Source organism: Gymnoscopelus braueri (assembly GCF_963280865.1).
Source record: "Gymnoscopelus braueri genome assembly, chromosome: 21".
Taxonomy (NCBI): Eukaryota; Metazoa; Chordata; class Actinopteri; order Myctophiformes; family Myctophidae; genus Gymnoscopelus; species Gymnoscopelus braueri.
In genome coordinates, this window is record NC_137623.1 from 1,886,537 (window position 1) to 1,904,696 (window position 18,160).

Genomic DNA, 18,160 nt, shown 5'->3' on the forward strand with positions numbered 1-18,160 from the left:
CAGGTCCAGGACCTGAGCGCTGCACCAGACTCCCCCTCTCCAAACATTTCACTCTGGTGTGATGGTGTCTTGGCCCGTGGTGGTACTGCAGGTTCCCTTTGCGGCTTGCTTGAATGGCCCTCCTAAAGGCCTCACCGTGGATTTGTTGGGCTTCTTCCTCACGGAAGACACAGACTGGGGCGCCAACCCAAACTGCTCACGGATGCCGTCTACATTCCGGCTGTCACCCGTCTCTCCGGTGGTCACCAATCTATTCCTGGTTGTCACGTAGTCTATAAATTCCTATGAGCCACTATAAATAGAATAAATATAACGAAAAAACATCACATGGTTGCACCTGGGACGTATCATCAGTGTTGACATCAGTGTTGATTCTACAATCATAATCAGATGAAATCTCTAACATGTTCTTGTGCTGTGTGCAAGGTTATTATAGTTAAAGTGATTGTTGGCAACATTAAGCCTATATTTGAAAAATACCTCTATATACAGGGGTGCACATAACTTTTTAGGTCTAGTACTCAGAAGAGCACCTGGAGATGTGACTTGGTGCGCACAAAATAAATGGTCCCGTGTCATTTTGTCGGGGGTGGGGGGGGGATTCAGGGGGGGTGCTGCACGAGAGAAAAGGACGCTCTGCTTCCAAATTCCGCCGATTTTCGCCGTTTCTTTTTCTCTCACGCCGTTTGGTGAAGCCCCCAAGGTTGGTGCCCTGTGCTGCGCTGTTTTTATCCGTCAGATTGGGACGTTCACGGCATATTTTTGCACCTTTACGGTGCGTTCATCATCGGTGACGAGTGCCTCTAACAGCCGCTGCTGGCTGCGTGCACGCAGCGAGGCAATGCGAGGCGATGCGAGACACGAGTGGCTGAGATGCGAGTGGCTTCAGGAAGTAAATTCCTAGCCTCGATCTCCAGGCTTTTATTTTTTAGTTTTGCTAAAAAATAAAAGCAAAAGCGCCTCGCGTCGTCTGATGTGCCACGCATTATTTATTTTGGGTGCGCATGCGCACCTGCGCACCAGTTATGTGCACCCCTGTCTATATATATATTTTGCATTTTTTCCCCCTCTATCAGCCACTATATAATGATGCTGGGGTGTTTTCCTGCATTGAAAAACACTCCTCTTTCTGAAATCCGTATTTTCCCTACTATTTAGGTTACACATCCGGGTATCCGGGCCGTAAATTAACGCACGCATGTGCGCATCCGTGCGCGTCCGTGTCCGTGTGGACTTTTTACTTTCGGTTTTAAAATGCTCTCAACCTTCGTTTTTGAGGCACATAATTTACTTTTCAGATAGCGTTTGGATAGAATTTAGTTGTTTAACTTCATATATGTGGTCAATTTGTCATGAAAGAGCCTATTTAAAAATAAAAATTCAGAGAACCGGCAGGGGCGGGCAGTTCCGCGAATTGTATCCGAATAAAGTAACCTATATTCGGCATGGACGGTTTAGAAGTCTCCTTAACTCTATGGAAGTCCTCCGTGCGTCACCCCCTGGTGGTCGGGGAAACGAACTGCTGGATTTTTTTTCTTTGTTTATCTCTGAATCGCCTACAATCCCTTTAACTAAACGAAATAACGAAAACTAAAGGTGAAAAAACATTTCAGTTAACTAAACTAAATAAAAACTAAAAGAAAAAAGAAAAACGATAACTAACTGAAACTATATTGTGTGTTTACAAAACTAACTAAAACTAACTGAAATTATAGTCAAAATGCCCTTCGTTTTAGTTTTTGTCAATATTTATAAGCCTTTTAGATTTAAATCAATTAGATTAATTTCCCCTGTGCGCAGTTCTACGTCAGTTGCAGTCACCGTTGGTCCGCTGACGTAGTCGCCCCAAAACACCGTCGCCCCAGGGCAAATCCGGCGGTATTAGAATCACTGGTACGCGAAAGAATTGGGGGCGAGCGTGTTTTGGGGCGAGTTACTCTGGTTGTTTTCAATGTGCATCGTAGCACGTGAGCAGCACTGACTGACTGACTGACTGCACGGCACTGCACGTTACTTTATAATGGCGACGGAGAAACAAGAAGAAATATGGTCCTATATGGGATTTATTTGAATACAACAGCAAGAAAGACAATAACAATTGCCTTGTAGTGCAAACGGGTGATACAATGTGGAGCAATTATCAAGGGGGAAAACCCCACGGACCACGATAAAGTAACTAAGTACATTTACTCAAGTAGCCTACTGTAGCCCACTTAAGTACAATTTTGAGGTACTTTTGCTTTACTGGAGTATTTCCAATTTTCTGTATTTTTAGAATCAGAATCAGTTTTATTGTCACATCACAGGTTTACAAGGTAAAAAAGTGGGTGAAAATTTTTTTTGTACATCGTTCCCATCGCAACGTTAGTTTCCATAGAAAGAAGAGGGGGGGGGGGAGAAGAAGAGGGTGGGGGGCAAGTGGGAAGGAGATCAAAACAAGAGAGCAACAGAAGGCCAGACAAGTTATCTACATATTTACAAATTACCTGAGATAATAAAAAAAAAAACTTAAAAAAAAACTAAACTAAGGTGCCTGAGCATAGCAGCAATGTATTGTATACTGTGCATGTTATACTTATACTGTGCATGATGGACAATGGACGTTAAGGTGCTTAGAGGAAAAGGAGCACAATAAAAAAGTCAGTGCGTTATACAAGGGATTAAGGTGCAAAAGGTCAGTGCGTGTCCACCTAGAGTAGACTGACCCTAGTATAATCCGCAAGTAGCTCCATGAGGGAGTGCAACAAAAAGTCATTTGTACCTGGTGTAGTCCACAGGTGTGTCCGAGGGGGGGGCTAAAGTCCAAGTCATTGTCCCTGGTATAATCCACAGGTGTGTTCAGGAAGAGCCAGAAAAGTCTGCGCCGCCTGTTGTCAGGCTGCTGAACAAGGCCTATGCCTCATTCAGGCTTATGCCCCATTCAGCATTCTGACAGCAGCCGGATTGAAACTACACCAGTACCTGGTGGTGGAACTCTTGATACTGCGGTAGAGCCCCTTGCCCGGTCGCGGTCGTTGTAGGGGGTTGAACAGTCTGTGACTTGGGTGGTGCTTGTCCTTGATGATGCGCTTGGCTTTGACCACGCACCGCTTTTTGTAGTTCCTGGAGCGCTGGGAGCTCGATTCCCATTATCCGCTCTGCCGATCGCACTACTCGTTGTAGGCTGATCTTTTCTCGGGCAGTGCAGTTCCCGTACCAGGCCGTGACACAGCCTGTTAGGATGCCTTCAACAGAACTGTTGTAGTACAGCCTGAGGATGCGACGTCCTACTCCGAGCTTCTTCAGGCGGCGGAGCCAGTACAGTCGCTGCTGAGCCTTTTTCCTCACGTGTGTGGAGTGCGTCTCCCATTTGAGGTCCTCCTCGATGTGTACTCCGAGGAACTTGAACTCGCTGACCCTTTCCACTGCAGCACCGTCGATGAGGATGGGCGCATGGTCTCTCCGCGGCCTCCTGAAGTCCACGATCAGTTCTTTGGTCTTGTCGACGTTAAGAGAGAGGTTGTTCTCCCGGCACCAGCGTGCCAGTGATTTGATCTCCTCTCTGTAGTCAGACTCGTCGTTGTTGACGATTCGGCCTATCACTGTCGTGTCGTCCGCGTACTTTATGATGGTGTTGGAGACATGTGTGGCTATGCAGTCATACGTGTACAGGGAGTAGAGGAGAGGGCTCAGCACGCATCCCTGGGGTGCTCCGGTGTTGAGGGTCAGGGGGTCGGATGTGATGCTGCCCATTCTCACCACCTGATGTCGGTTGGACAAGAAGTCCTGTATCCAGTCGCACATGCTTGGGTGTAGCCCTAGGTCTCTGAGCTTTTTGTCAAGTATTGCTGGGACAATGGTGTTGAATGCTGAGCTGTAGTCCACGAACAGCATACGTACATATTTGTCCTTCAGCAGCTTGTTGTCCATGTACTTCTACTCCACTACATCTCTCAGAGGTAATAATGGTACTTTTACTCCACTACAATTATTTGAAAACTTTAGTTAGGCTACTAGTTACGTTGTAGGTATTTTGATTATTATTACAAAACATACATTATACCCACTTCATTTCGGCCATTTGAAAATAGCCGATCTACAAGCTCACAATGCTTTGGTGAGCTTGTAGATCTGCTTTTTTCAAAAGATTTGTTTACCTTTTATAGCCTACATTTTGAAAACTTGTGAAATGGGACATTCTGCATAATGAGTACTTATACCTTTGTTTGTAATTTTGATACCAATACTTTTGTGCTTTTACTCAAGTACATTTTGAATTCCGGACTTTTACTTGCGTATTTCTAAATTGCAGTATTGATACTTTTACTTAAGTAACAAATGTGAGTACTTTTTCCACCACTGATAGCGAGTACCTTGACAAGGCAGCCTCTCTGAGCACCTCAGAAACCTGAGACCCCCGGACCCTGTGTGTGTCATGAAAGGGTTTATGTTCATATATTGTATGGCTATTTTGATTTATACCAGGCACACAGTACATGTTGCACTTAAGGCTGCTATCTTGTGGACTGTTGATTGTCAAACAGTAACTGAATAATATATATTTTTAAATGGTATCTTTTGTTTTAGTTTTTATCACACAATACTTACTTTGACCTGTTGAATCCTGCACCTGACAAAAAAACAAAGTATGAAAAAAAAACTAAAACTAACACTAAAACTAATAAAAACTAAACTAAAACTATGCGTTGTCACACAAATAGAAACTAAATAAAAACTAGCAAACCCGCTCTAAAAACGAACTAAAACTAACTGAATTAGATTTTTTTGGTCAAAACTAACTCAAACTAACTGAATTAGAAAAAAAAATTCAAAACTAACTAAAACTAAACTATAATAAAAAATCCAAAACTATTATAACCTTGGCTGTGTGTTCTACAGATGGACATGGGAGCAGGGAGGATGGGTCAGCCCAACGTTACCCAGTTACAGAACCAGTACCTCCATCCAGGCCAGTTTCCTGGGTCCAGTTCAGGTCTTGTTTCCAGAGTTATTGGCATGAACCAGCCAGGAGCACAGGGAGGCATGACTCATGTAAGAACCAGAAAGAGACGCTCAGATAAAATGGCCATGTGTCATGGTGGCTTCCTCTGTCTGAGTATCTTCTCGGCTCTTTGCTCTCAGACTGTTGTTACCCATAACTGTACAAACTCACACTTTAGCCTGTTGGAAACCCACTATGATGACATTGTGACATCTTGTTTATTCCAGCTTTGAATATACTTGTGTTGTGTGCTACCAGAATGTACTATTTGAACCCTCTGAAAGGACCTTATAGTGTGATATTACATTTCATCCTCCATCATACAACACAGACTGTGAGCCCTGTTCACCTCCTTTGTAAATGTAAGGCATTTTATTTGTAGAGCACATTTTCAACAACAAGGCAATTCAATGTGCTTTACACAGAACGTCAAGCAAAGGAAACACTATTATACAATGACATTAGGATGAATGAAACAAAAGAAGTAAAAATGTATAGATACAGTTACAGTGCAGAGGAGAAAAGAAATGAGAGAAAAAAGTAATAATAACCACTCAATCTCTCCCTCTCTCCCTCCATCCATCCATCCATCATCCATCCATCCATCCATCATCCATCCATCCACAGCTGTCTCAGAAACATTCTATGATGACAGACAGACAGCTGTACACTCCAGCATCGCAGTACCAGCCCAGCATCCTACCCAGGATGTATATACAGTATGCACGCACGCACGCACGCACGCACGCACGCACGCACACACACACACACACACACACACACACACACACACACACACACACACACACACACACACACACACACACACACACACACACATTACATTACAGTCATTTAGCAGACGCTTTTATCCAAAGCGACTTACAATAAGTGCATTCAACATAGGTAGGGAACGAAACTACTAATCACTAGAAGTCTTAAAGGGGAAGACCACTCATTTTCAACATTGAACTATGTCTTTAATACACCTTAAAGCTGTTGTGTGGAAATAAGAAAAAAGTCCCCCCCCCCTCTATGTTGCCTAGAACTGGATACTTGATTGAGGTCATGTGATCAGTGACATACGCAGGGTGTACTTTTGGCTCCGCCCCCTCAGCCAAAAGTACACCCTGCATATGTCACTGATCACATGACCTCAATCAGTTATCCAGTTCTAGGCAACAGAGAGGGGGGGGGGGGACTTTTTTCTTATTGATTAAAATGAGTGGTCTTCCCCTTAAGTGCTCCACTGCCAAATACATAAATGCATAAATTAATTGGAGGGTACCTGATATGAAAAGGTTTGAGAACCACTGTTCCATGGTGTATTCTTAGTAGCATATCAACAACAATATCTTTAAAAAATAATTTACCTGATAGAGCTACAACTGACCCATTTTTGCTGTACATTCTTAGCAGCATTTAAAATTAAAACAGCACCTTGTGAAAAGTAAAAGATAAATGTGCTGCTATGAAATCTAACTGATGGCGTCTTAGCAACATAGTAGGGCTTTCACGACAAGTGATTTTTACTAGTTGACAAATTTGACCCACTGGTAGTCGACTAGTCGAGGTTTACCTATTATGTAATAATAAAGACGCTCTGGGGCGCGGCATTTCGCGGCAGCTAGGTTGCCATGACAACGGATATACACAAACAAACACACGTGTTGAGAACATTACACTGCAACAAAGAACAGCATTTTAGCTGCTACAATAAGGAATGGAAACTGGACCAAAATGACTGTATCTGCCGTGTCTATCGTTAAACAAAGTACACAATAAATCCAGCTGTTGGTCAATAACTAGCCCCGAAACATGACTCTCATATCATGAAGAAACCTCAACCTGATTTTTGTACTTTCTCCATTTACAGCCCGTACATCTACAGAACTCTGTTTTTCTGATTTTATGTTTTGTGTGAGGACCAGGCCCGGCGCCACGGGGGGGCCTGAGGGGGCATCGCTTGCATGCTGCGCGACTGGTGTGCCCCCCCACAATTTTCAACTGCCCCCTCAGTCATTTCATCCTGGCGCCTGGCCTGGTGAGGACTGCGGATGAAAATTAGCATCTTTGCTAAATCCCGTGTATTTACGTCCATGTGAAGTCCATTAATATGCTCTGTCCTGTCCAAATAAACAAATAAATAAAAGTACATAAACGTTCAGATTTGAAATTTGAAGTGCTGCTGACCCCATGGCCATGGATGTTACAATTCACTTCGGGTGGGTATAAGTACCCGTTTCTTCCGTATAGTTTAATAAAAAGCATTTTAATCCGATCGGCAGACATTTTCTCATAGAGTTACAATGTATTAGAGTGCAATACACCTCCCAACCGATAGGGTCTTGTAGTTAAAAGCATGGAGAAAATTTGGAGACAATGGCCACCAATCGATTTAAAATGTTTTTTTTATTGAACAATACGGAAGATACGGGTACTTATGCAAGCCAGAGTAGAATTGTAACATCCGTGGTCATGGGGTCAGCACTTTATATTTGAAATCTGAACGTTTATGTCGATGTACGGGGTGTAAATGGAGAAAGTGCAAACACCAGGTTGAAGTTCAGCCATGACGCTCGTGACGGACGAGCGCCGTCTGATTTATGTCTAGTTAATAACAAGGCTACGTCTTTTTATCCAAGACTCTTTTGCCATCCCAATTAACTGGAAAACCAAATGGCTCCACACACAAGATCTGTTTGAATGTGGAGGGACTTCTATTTCTGGTCTCTCTGTGGCATTAGCCATTATTGCAACAGGTTAGTGTCTTACCTTTTTTTCTCTAGTTGAGCGCAGATCCATTGAGACAACTTTCTTTCAACGAGTAAGGTTAAACACAGAACGCATCGTCCGAAGTTGATGAAATATATATATATGTATCGTTCGTATTGTGTACGGAACCGAGACCCTCGTATCGAATGGTTCAATACGAATACATATATTGTTGCAGGCTTAATATATATATATGTATATATAATCATTATTATTATTTATTTTTAATTATAATTATTTGTGTGTTGGAAGAGGCGGGGGGGTTTAGATTACAACGCATACAAAAATAACTGCCATATTTCCACAAGTACAGTTACAGATATATCATAGAATATTATGACATAATATCATAATACTAATAATAATAATATGTTCCTCATTGTTCCTCCCTCCTCTTTCTATGTCGCTTTGTCATTGTCTTTCTTTCAGCTGGGACTCCATCACAGCCCTCACTCTCTCTGCAGCAGACATGAGGAAGTCTTGGCATGAAGACTTCCCACAGGGGGACCGTGACTACTACGTCAGCTGGTTGTGAGTGTTCATCACACAGAAAGCAGAACCAATACAATGTGTTCTCACCATCTTCTAGACCCCAGACCAGCTGAACTATTATCACTTATTATATGATGAGTTGAATCTGATGTCTGACTTTGTCTCTTTCATTCTCTGTGTGTTGGTGAGCAGTGTAGAGTACATGTCAACAGGAGACCCAGCTGAGGACATTAAGGATCTGGTGACTGATGCTCAGAACATAGAGAGGAACATATATGAGTCAGCTTACAGCGAGGTAATAACCTAATATTATCTCCATGACATTTATTTACATGTTCTAATGAATAAATGAACTACAATGTAGCGTGTAAGATTTAATTGTTTATCATTCAGTGACATAAAAAAACAAAACAATAAACAAAAATGTATCCAAAATAGGGATGCCAGGTAACCAAATGAACCCTAGCGTCCTTATTCTGAGGTGAACGTTCAAAGAAAATAACCGATCTACAAGCTTACAATACATCACAATGCAACCTGTATGTGAGCTTTTATATCAGCTATTTTAGGCAAACAGATTTGATGTTGAGAGAATAAAGCATCAGACCTAGTACAGATCCCTGGGGGACCCCGTTAGACTATGTATAAAGGGTTAATGTGGTTATCGTTGTCGGGCATAAACCTCATGTTTAAAATGATTGTATTTATTTTTTCATGCATTAATGCCCTATTTCATCATACAAGAGTGTCACTCAAAAGTAGGGAAAATAGCAGACATACAAGCTCACATGATGTGAAACGTTGTGAGCTTGTAGATCAGATTCATTAACCGTTTAAACCCTACTTAAATGGAACTGTGTTAGGTCCCTCAGGGGTCTATTCTTGGTCCCTTACTTTTTCCCCTCTACACCAAATCTCTTCTAGCAGATCTACAAGCTCATTGTGAGCTTGTAGAGCTGCTATTTTCACAGAATAGGCAAGCTAGGGTTCATAAGGTTAACAGTGTTCCACTTACATTAAACTGTTCACTTATACCCAGTGATGGAAGAAGTACTCACATTTTTACTTGAGTAAAAGTACAACAGTATTGGCATAGAAATATACTTAAGTACTAAAAGTAAAATGGTACTTAAGTACAGTACTTGAGTACATTTACTTTCCACCACTGCTTATACCTAGTGAGGCCCTAGTGAGTCTTTTATTTTGGAAATACAGGAAGTAAAAGTTAAATCCAAACGATGTGAAGGATCAGTCTGTTAACATGTTGATGTAGTTTTGACTCTCATTGTCTGTTGATGTGTGAAATACAGGAGGAATACTGGAAACTGAGGGGTGAGAAGAGGTCTGAGCTGTGTGAGAGGAGTCAGAAGAGTAGGGGTAAGCTTCCAGCCACTGACTCACTCACTCACTAACTCACACTCTCACTCTCACTCTCACTCACTCACTCACTCTGTCCCTAGGTCTCTCTCTCTCGTCGTGTGAATATGTCACTCTGTCCCTGTGAATATGTCACTCTGTCCCTAGGTCTCTCTCTCTCGCTGTGTGAATGTGGTTAATTGAGTGTACAGTGATATTTATGTACAGTCATAAAACAATGTATCAGACCTCATGTCTTCTATACTCATCATGTGTAATGAATGTTTGTTTGTTGTTCTTCTGTAGAGATGAAACAGTCTGGTCAGATGGAGATGAAGTCCATGGATCAGAGATCATTACCTTCTCTTCCTCTTGGTGCTCCAATTAAGCAGGTCAGTTTTACTACAGCTAGAAACTGCATTAAATGTAAACATTAGGCCTGTAACGATACAGTAACTACATCGATGCATTGAATGTTTATTAAAACAATATACAATATTGTTCTATTAAACAGAAAATCATCTTTTAATGCCATTATATTGATCTAAAATCGGTTTGCAATGCAAATAATCGATTGTATCGGTATTAAGAAATGGTGTCTTGTATTTAGTTTGAGACATATTAATATTTGATGTATTTTTACAATTAGAACGTGATCAACGCTGTGTTGATATTATTCTCTCATTCCTGGGTTTATGCTTGTTGTGTCGTGCACCAACAATAGCTGATCTACAAACTCACAACACACGGCTACTACTGAGGCTAGGCTAGTAGGCTGGAACGCAAGTAAGCAGCAACACGGTGCATAAACAAACAGTGAGGACATGAAAGACAACATAAAGTTGTAACTAGAAAAAACGTTACAGTAGTAAAGTGAAAGAGACCGGCGGACTGTGAGATATTCAAGCCGGAGCCTGTTTCACATAACCTAGATCAACGGTTTTCAACCAGTGGTCCGGGGACCACCAGTGGTCCTTGAGGGGGTTCCAGGTGGTCCCCAGCTAAATGATGGAGAGTTGGTAACCAAATGGACCCTTATAGATCTGTAACTCTTGAGAGTGTAAAATGTTTCATTTTACACTCTCAAGAGTTAAATTATTGTTAAACATATGAATGCATCACTTAATTTCCAAGAATTCTACACAATTAGATAATGTAGAAGAATTCTAGGCTCACCTAGAATGTACTATTTGAACCCTCTGAAAGGACCTTATAGTGTGATATTACATTTCATCCTCCATCATACAACACAGACTGTGAGCCCTGTTCACCTCCTTTGTAAATGTAAACTAAGTTAGTTCTCTCTCTCTCTCTCTCTCTCTCTCTCTCTCTCTCTCTCTCTCTCTCTCTCTCTCTCTCTCTCTCTCTCTCTCTCTCTCCCCCTCCATCCATTCTCCATCCATTCTCTCTGTCCCACAGCTGTCTCAGAGTTCTTCTACGATGGCAGAAGGACAGACTTACACTCCAGCATCAGTCAGCAGCAGTACAGACCTCAGCTCTCAGCATGTCCAGACAGGCATGACCTCCCAGAGGGAGGTGAATATGGAGGTGAAGATGGAGATGGAGAGGGAGGTGAATATGGAGGTGAAGATGGAGATGGAGAGGGAGGTGAAGATGGAGATGGAGAGGGAGGTGAAGATGGAGGTGAAGATGGAGGTGAAGAAGCAGGAAGAGGAGGATGAGGAGGAGGAGGGGGAAGTGGGAGGAGATGTGAAGATGGAAGTGGAAGCAGAGGTGAGATAGTCTCCTGTCATTCCAACTGTGCCATATTCCCCATTGGTTGCAAACTTAATCATTTATAACAACCATGCACATCAATATGCATGTTACAAACCAGACATCATAGGGTTAATTATTAAAGGGATAGTTAACCCCCAAAAATATTTGCTATAGATTACTCACTCCATGGAGACTTGAATTCATGGATATGTATTAGTTTTGTCTCATTAAGACAATAATTTGATGATAGGAGACACAAAGAGTCTCCTTTGTATCTCCTACCGGAACCGCTGCCTACCGGTCTGCTGGTCGTCAAATGATCAAATTATAAAAAAATATCCATGAATTCAAGTCTCGATGGGGTGACCAATCAATACGGAAAAAAAAACATTTTGGGGTGAAAAGTGAAGTAATGTATGTTTTGTAATAATAATCAAAATCTACAAAGTAACTAGTAACTTAAGTTTTCAAATAACTGTAGTGGAATATGTGCCTCTGAGATGTAGTGGAGTAGAAGTAAAAGTATCAAATTGGAAATACTCCAGTAAAGTAAAAAATACCTCAAAATTGGACTAAGTACAGTACTTGAGTAAATTTACTTTACACGGTGAAACCTCAAGCGTCCTTAACTTCTTTAATTAGAAGCTTAGCTTGAAGGTACAATGAACAATGTTAGCTTTGAAGGTGCAATAAAAAGTAGTTTTGAAAATGTTTTTTGAAGGTGCAGTTAAAAACAAAGTGGTCAAATAAAATGTGCATTTGGCAATGCCAGTGAATTGTTGATTATTACTTATTATATTTACATCCATAATAATGAATTAATTTATCCCCTAAAGGAAAATAATTGAGGAATTTTGTACTATATCCAGTATCCAGGAATTAATCTTTCACACGGAATGTTTGGGTAAATAAATAGTTACTATATCGATTTTAAATCATTGAATAGAATTGTATCGTATCGTTCTGAATGAACCTGTATCGTTCATGTATCGTATCGACAACCAAGTATCGTGATACGTATCGAATCGTTGTTAAAACGTATCGTTACACCCCTAGTAAACATGAGTGATAACTATTTTAATTAAGTCTTTATGCGTTTAAAATTCAAGGCATTAATCAAATAACCCGGAGCCTGTTTCACATAACCTAGATCAGTGGTTTTCAACCAGTGGTCTGGGGACCACCAGTGGTCCTTGAGGGGGTTCCAGGTGGTCCCCAGATAAATGATGGAGAGTTGGTAACCAAATGGACCCTCATAGATCTGCAACTCTTGAGAGTGTAAAATGAAACTAAATTCCTCCAACATACAACACAGATGTGTGAGCCCTGCCCACCTTACATTGTAAATGTAAACTAATAGTTAGTGAACCTCTCTCTCTCTCTCTCTCTCTCTCTCTCTCTCTCTCTCTCTCTCTCTCTCTCTTCTCTCTCTCTCTCTCTCTCTCTCTCTCTCTCTCTCTCTCTCTCTCTCTCTCTCTGTGAAGAGGGAGGTAAAGAAGCAGGAAGAGGAGGAGGAGGAGGAGGGGGAAGTGGGAGGAGAGAGGAAGATGGTCAAGAGTCAACCTGATGTGGAGATGGAAGTGAAACCAGAGGTGAGATAGTCATCAAGCAAAGGAAACACAATGACATTAGGATAAAACAAAATAAGTAAAACATGTATAGATACAGTTACAGTGCAGGGGAGAACAGAAAAGAGAGAATAAAGTAGTAATAACCACTTTCAATCTCTCCCTCTATCCATCCATCCATCATCCACAGCTGTCTCAGAAACATTCTGTGATGACAGACAGACAGCTGTACACTTCAGCATCAGTTGGCAGCAGAACATCGCAGTACCAGCCCAGCATCCCACCCAGGATGTATATATACAGTACACACACACACACACACACACACACACACACACACACACACACACACACACACACACACACACATATATACACAAGTAAGACGCGCGAACGCTCGAAAATATTGTGTATTTACGGACTTGTAATCCGTGACGGACTTGTAATCACCGTGATGGGGAGAGAACATTGACATTGTGTGTGTGTGTGTGTGTGTGTGTGTGTGTGTGTGTGTGTGTGTGTGTGCATTGTCTAAATTCCTGCACTCTGGTGCACTCTGGTGGCTGCACACAGGCAGTGCATGCACACAGAGACGCAGACACACACACACACACACACACAACCCGAGCACGGTTACATAGTAAGCTCCACTTGGTCGGATACTTGGATACTAATAGGCCAACATAATGTTGGATGCATTTATCCAACACGATAAAGTGTGGGGCTTCTGTTACTCCTCACACAGTGCAGTCAGGGCCGCTTCTCCCTACACGCACACTACGCAGGCTGCGTGGGGCCCCGCCTACCCACCGAAAAAAAAAAGAAAAAAAGAAAAGAAACTTTTTTTTGTTTTTTTTGTTTTTTTAACGAACCTAATCCGCCCAGAACCGCGCGGAGGAAACATGCACGCGTGCATGTGTCCTGTATCATGCTTAGGGCCCCCGTGGAGTCTAAAGCGGCACTGAGTGCAGTTCAGCCTGTGTGTCAATCACTGGGACAGAGCGCAGCTGAGCGGACGGCACATCAAAGGCAGAGGCACGGCTGCAAAGAGCTACTTAATTAATGGCTGAGAACTGCCTATGGAACACTGGAAAAGGAAAGAATCACTTCTGTCCTTGACAATAGCCCATCCTACAGTTTGAATTATGTACACGCGCACATATGGAGCAAATATAATGATTGAAATATATATATATATATATATATATATATATATATATATATATATATATATATATATATATATATATAATAATTACAATAATAAAAAATAATTATAATAATAATTTTCGACTTTTGACTCCTCCTGGTGGGAGTCGACTTGTGTTAATTATGTCGACTAAGTCTAAGTCGACTTTTTAGTGAATGCCCTAATATATATATATATATATATATATATATATATGTATATATATATATATATATATATATGTATATATATATATATATATATATATGTTCTGCTGTGTGTATATGTATATATTAGACCTGTCCCCGACTAAGGTTTTGTGTAGTCGAATCTGATTGGCCAATCTTTGCCAATTTCTGTCATTAGTCGAATGGCAGTCGACTTTCCCCTTGTGGAAAAAAACGAGAAAAAAAATAACATTTATTTCACGGTAAATCCTGGTTTTGGCACCTAGGCCTCTATTCAGGCTCGAGTTTGCTATAAACACTAATATATGATTTAGGACTAGGCAAGAGGCGTTTCCCCGCAAACTTTGCTATTCTGTGGCACCCCCCTTACCCGCCAAACACCTGAGCTACCCCTTACATTATGCGTAGGTGTGGTTTGGGCATTACAATGATAAAACCAATCACCGTGCCAGAAGCCATTGCCTTTAAGAGAAGACTGCGCTAGCCGTCATCCCCGATCCAATATATGCTCTCCTATCTCCCTGTCTGCACTGTTGCCTGGTCTGACTATTATAAGCCACATTGGGCTTGTTTTCCTGCCGGGTCCAATTGGTCATGTATTTGTCCGGCTTTGGGTTGGGCTAGGCTAGGCAACAAAATACTTTATTTTTTATTTTTAATCCAAATAAAAATTTATATTAATTTGTAGCCTATTGTGTTCACAATAAGCAACTATTAGTCAGATCCGGAATAGGATATGAAAGACATTTAAAATATTTATACTATTGGAACACACCGGCTGCTCCCAAATAATGAATAACATCATTACATTACATTACAGTCATTTAGCAGACGCTTTTATCCAAAGCGACTTACAATAAGTGCATTCAACATAGGTAGGGAACGAAACTACTAATCACCAGAAGTCTTAAGTGCATTTCTTGCAAAAACAAGCAACCAAGAGTATACCTAGCGCTAAGAATCAGAATCAGAATCAGAATCAGTTTTATTGTCACATCACAGGTTTACAAGGTAAAAAAGTGGGTGAAATTCGTTTTTGTACATCGTTCCCATCGCAACGTTAATTTCCATAGAAAGAAGAGGGGGGGGGGGGGGAGAAGAAGAGGGGTGGGGGGCAAGTGGGAAGGAGTTCAAAACAAGAGAGCAACAGAAGGCCAGACAAGTTATCTACATATTTACAAGGTACCTGAGATAATAAAAAAAACTAAAACTAAGGTGCCTGAGCATAGCAGCAATGTATGTATACTGTGCATGTTATACTTATACTGTGCATGATATACATATGAACGTTAAGGTGCTTAGAGAAAAAAGAGCACAATAAAAAAAAGACAAAAAAAGTCAGTGCGTTATACATGGGATTAAGGTGCAAAAGGTCAGTGCGTGTCCACCTAGGGTGGACTGACCCTAGTATAATCCGCAAGTAGCTCCATGAGGGAGTGCAACAAAAAAGTCATTTGTACCTGGTGTAGTCCACAGGTGTGTCCGAGGGGGAGCTAAGTCCAAGTCATTGTCCCTGGTATAATCCACAGGTGTGTTCAGGAAGAGCCAGAAAAAGTCTGCACCGCCTGTTGCCAGGCTGCTGAACAAGGCTTATGCCTCATTCAGCATTCTGACAGCAGCCGGATTAAAGCTACACCAGAACCTGGTGGTGGAACTCTTGATACTGCGGTAGAGCCCCTTGCCCGGTCGCGGTCGTTGTAGGGGTTTGAACAGTCTGTGACTTGGGTGGTGCTTGTCCTTGATGATGCGCTTGGCTTTGACCACGCACCGCTTTTTGTACAGTTCCTGGAGCGCTGGGAGCTCGTCTCCCATTATCCGCTCTGCCGATCGCACTACTCGCTGTAGGCTGATCTTTTCTCGGGCAGTGCAGTTCCCGTATCAGGCCGTGACACAGCCTGTTAGGATGCCTTCAACAGAACTGTTGTAATACAGCCTGAGGATGCGATGTCCTACTCCGAGCTTCTTCAGGCGGCGGAGCCAGTACAGTCGCTGCTGAGCCTTTTTCCTCACGTGTTTGGTGTGCGTCTCCCATTTGAGGTCCTCCTCGATGTGTACTCCGAGGAACTTGAACTCGCTGACCCTTTCCACTGCAGCACCGTCGATGAGGATGGGCGCATGGTCTCTCCGCGGCCTCCTGAAGTCCACGATCAGTTCTTTGGTCTTGTCGACGTTAAGAGAGAGGTTGTTCTCCCGGCACCAGAGTGCCAGTGAGTTGATCTCCTCTCTGTAGTCAGACTCGTCGTTGTTGACGATTCGGCCTATCACTGTCGTGTCGTCCGCGTACTTTATGATGGTGTTGGAGACATGTGTGGCTATGCAGTCATACGTGTACAGGGAGTAGAGGAGAGGGCTCAGCACGCATCCCTGGGGTGCTCCGGTGTTGAGGGTCAGGGGGTCGGAAGTGATGCTGCCCATTCTCACCACCTGATGTCGGTTGGACAAGAAGTCCTGTATCCAGTCGCACATGCTTGGGTGTAGCCCTAGGTCTCTGAGCTTTTTGTCAAGTATTGCTGGGACAATGGTGTTGAATGCTGAGCTGTAGTCCACGAACAGCATACGTACATATTTGTCCTTCAGCAGCTTGTTGTCCATGTGCGAGAGGACGGTGTGGAGAGCCATGGCAATAGCGTCGTCGGTGGATCTGTTTTTGCGGTATGCATACTGCCACGGATCCAGCGAGGCAGGTAGCGTGGAGCTGATGTATTCCCTCACCAGTTTCTCGAAGCACTTGCTGACGATCGGGGTGAGAGCGACAGGTCTCCAGTCGTTCAGGCATGTCACTTTGGCCTTTTTGGGAATGGGCACAATGGTTGACATTTTGAACCCTGCAGGGACCACAGCCTGGGAGAGGAAGAGGTTAAAGATGTCAGCGAAGACACCCGCCAGCTGGTCTGCACATGCCTTAAGGACCCGGCCTGGAATCCCATCAGGTCCGGCTGCCTTGTGGATGTTGACCCGTGTGAAGGCTGTATGCACTTCTCTCTCCGAGATGGTTAGAGGGTTCTCCTCTGCTGGTGCTGCTGATGGCCCCGCTTGGCTGCCGCGGTTGGGGCTGCTCTCAAACCGGCCGTAGAAAGTGTTCAGTTCGTTGGGGAGGGAGGCAGGCGGGTTCACCTCGCTTCTGGTTCTTGTTTTGCAGTCTGTCAAGGTGTGTACCGCCTGCCATGTGCTCCTGATGTCGCCATTGCTGAGTTGGTCTTGCATCTTTTTTGTGTAGGCCTTTTTCGCCTTCCTGATGGCGCTGTTTAGGGCCGCGCGCGTCGTGTTGCGCGTTTCCACGTGGCCAGATTTGAAACCAGCATCCCGTTCATGCAGATGTGCACGTACTCCGCTGTCCATCCATGGTTTCTGATTGGGATAGATCTTTTTTGGGACTATGTCATCTATGCACTTACTGATGAACCCAGTGACTGAGTCTGAGAGTTCGTTGATGTTATTCCCAGCGGCGTTCTTAAACATCCCCCAGTCAGTCTGGTAGAAGCAGGATTGTAGCATAGCGTCTGTGTCCTCAGACCAGATTCTGATTTCCTTCTCAACGACCGGCTCCCTTTTTAGCCTCTGTTTGTAGGCAGGTAGCAGCTGGATGGCGTAGTGGTCAGAGCTTCCTAGCGGTGGGCGGCGGAGAGCTTTGTATCCATCCTTGAAGGGCGTGTAGCAGTGGTCAAGAATATTGTCACCGCGGGTACTGCAGGTGACATGCTGGTGGAATTTGGGAAAGACCTTTTTTAAGTCTGTCCGGTTGAAGTCGCCTAGGCAGATGGCTGCGCAGTCCGGGTGACGATTTTCTTGTTCACTGATAGCCTGGTGTAATTCCCTCATAGCTGTGTCCTTATTAGCTCCAGGATGAATGTAAACAACGGCTACAATCACAATGCTGAAGTCGCGTGGTAGG

The 18,160-nt window shown here is 43.0% G+C and overlaps 1 protein-coding gene across 1 annotated transcript in view; it reads left to right on the top strand.

Moving 5' to 3' along the window:
* Positions 1-18,160, top strand: part of LOC308077337 (uncharacterized protein) — a 396,397-nt gene that overhangs the window by 179,617 nt on the left and 198,620 nt on the right. Inside the window, exons 31-38 of the mRNA XM_080417984.1 lie at positions 4,879-5,031; positions 5,609-5,700; positions 8,186-8,287; positions 8,441-8,543; positions 9,559-9,625; positions 9,911-9,996; positions 11,024-11,152; positions 13,082-13,182. Of these exons, the coding sequence (XP_080274110.1) occupies positions 4,879-5,031; positions 5,609-5,700; positions 8,186-8,287; positions 8,441-8,543; positions 9,559-9,625; positions 9,911-9,996; positions 11,024-11,152; positions 13,082-13,182 (833 nt within the window). The remainder of the gene's footprint in view (positions 1-4,878; positions 5,032-5,608; positions 5,701-8,185; positions 8,288-8,440; positions 8,544-9,558; positions 9,626-9,910; positions 9,997-11,023; positions 11,153-13,081; positions 13,183-18,160) is intronic.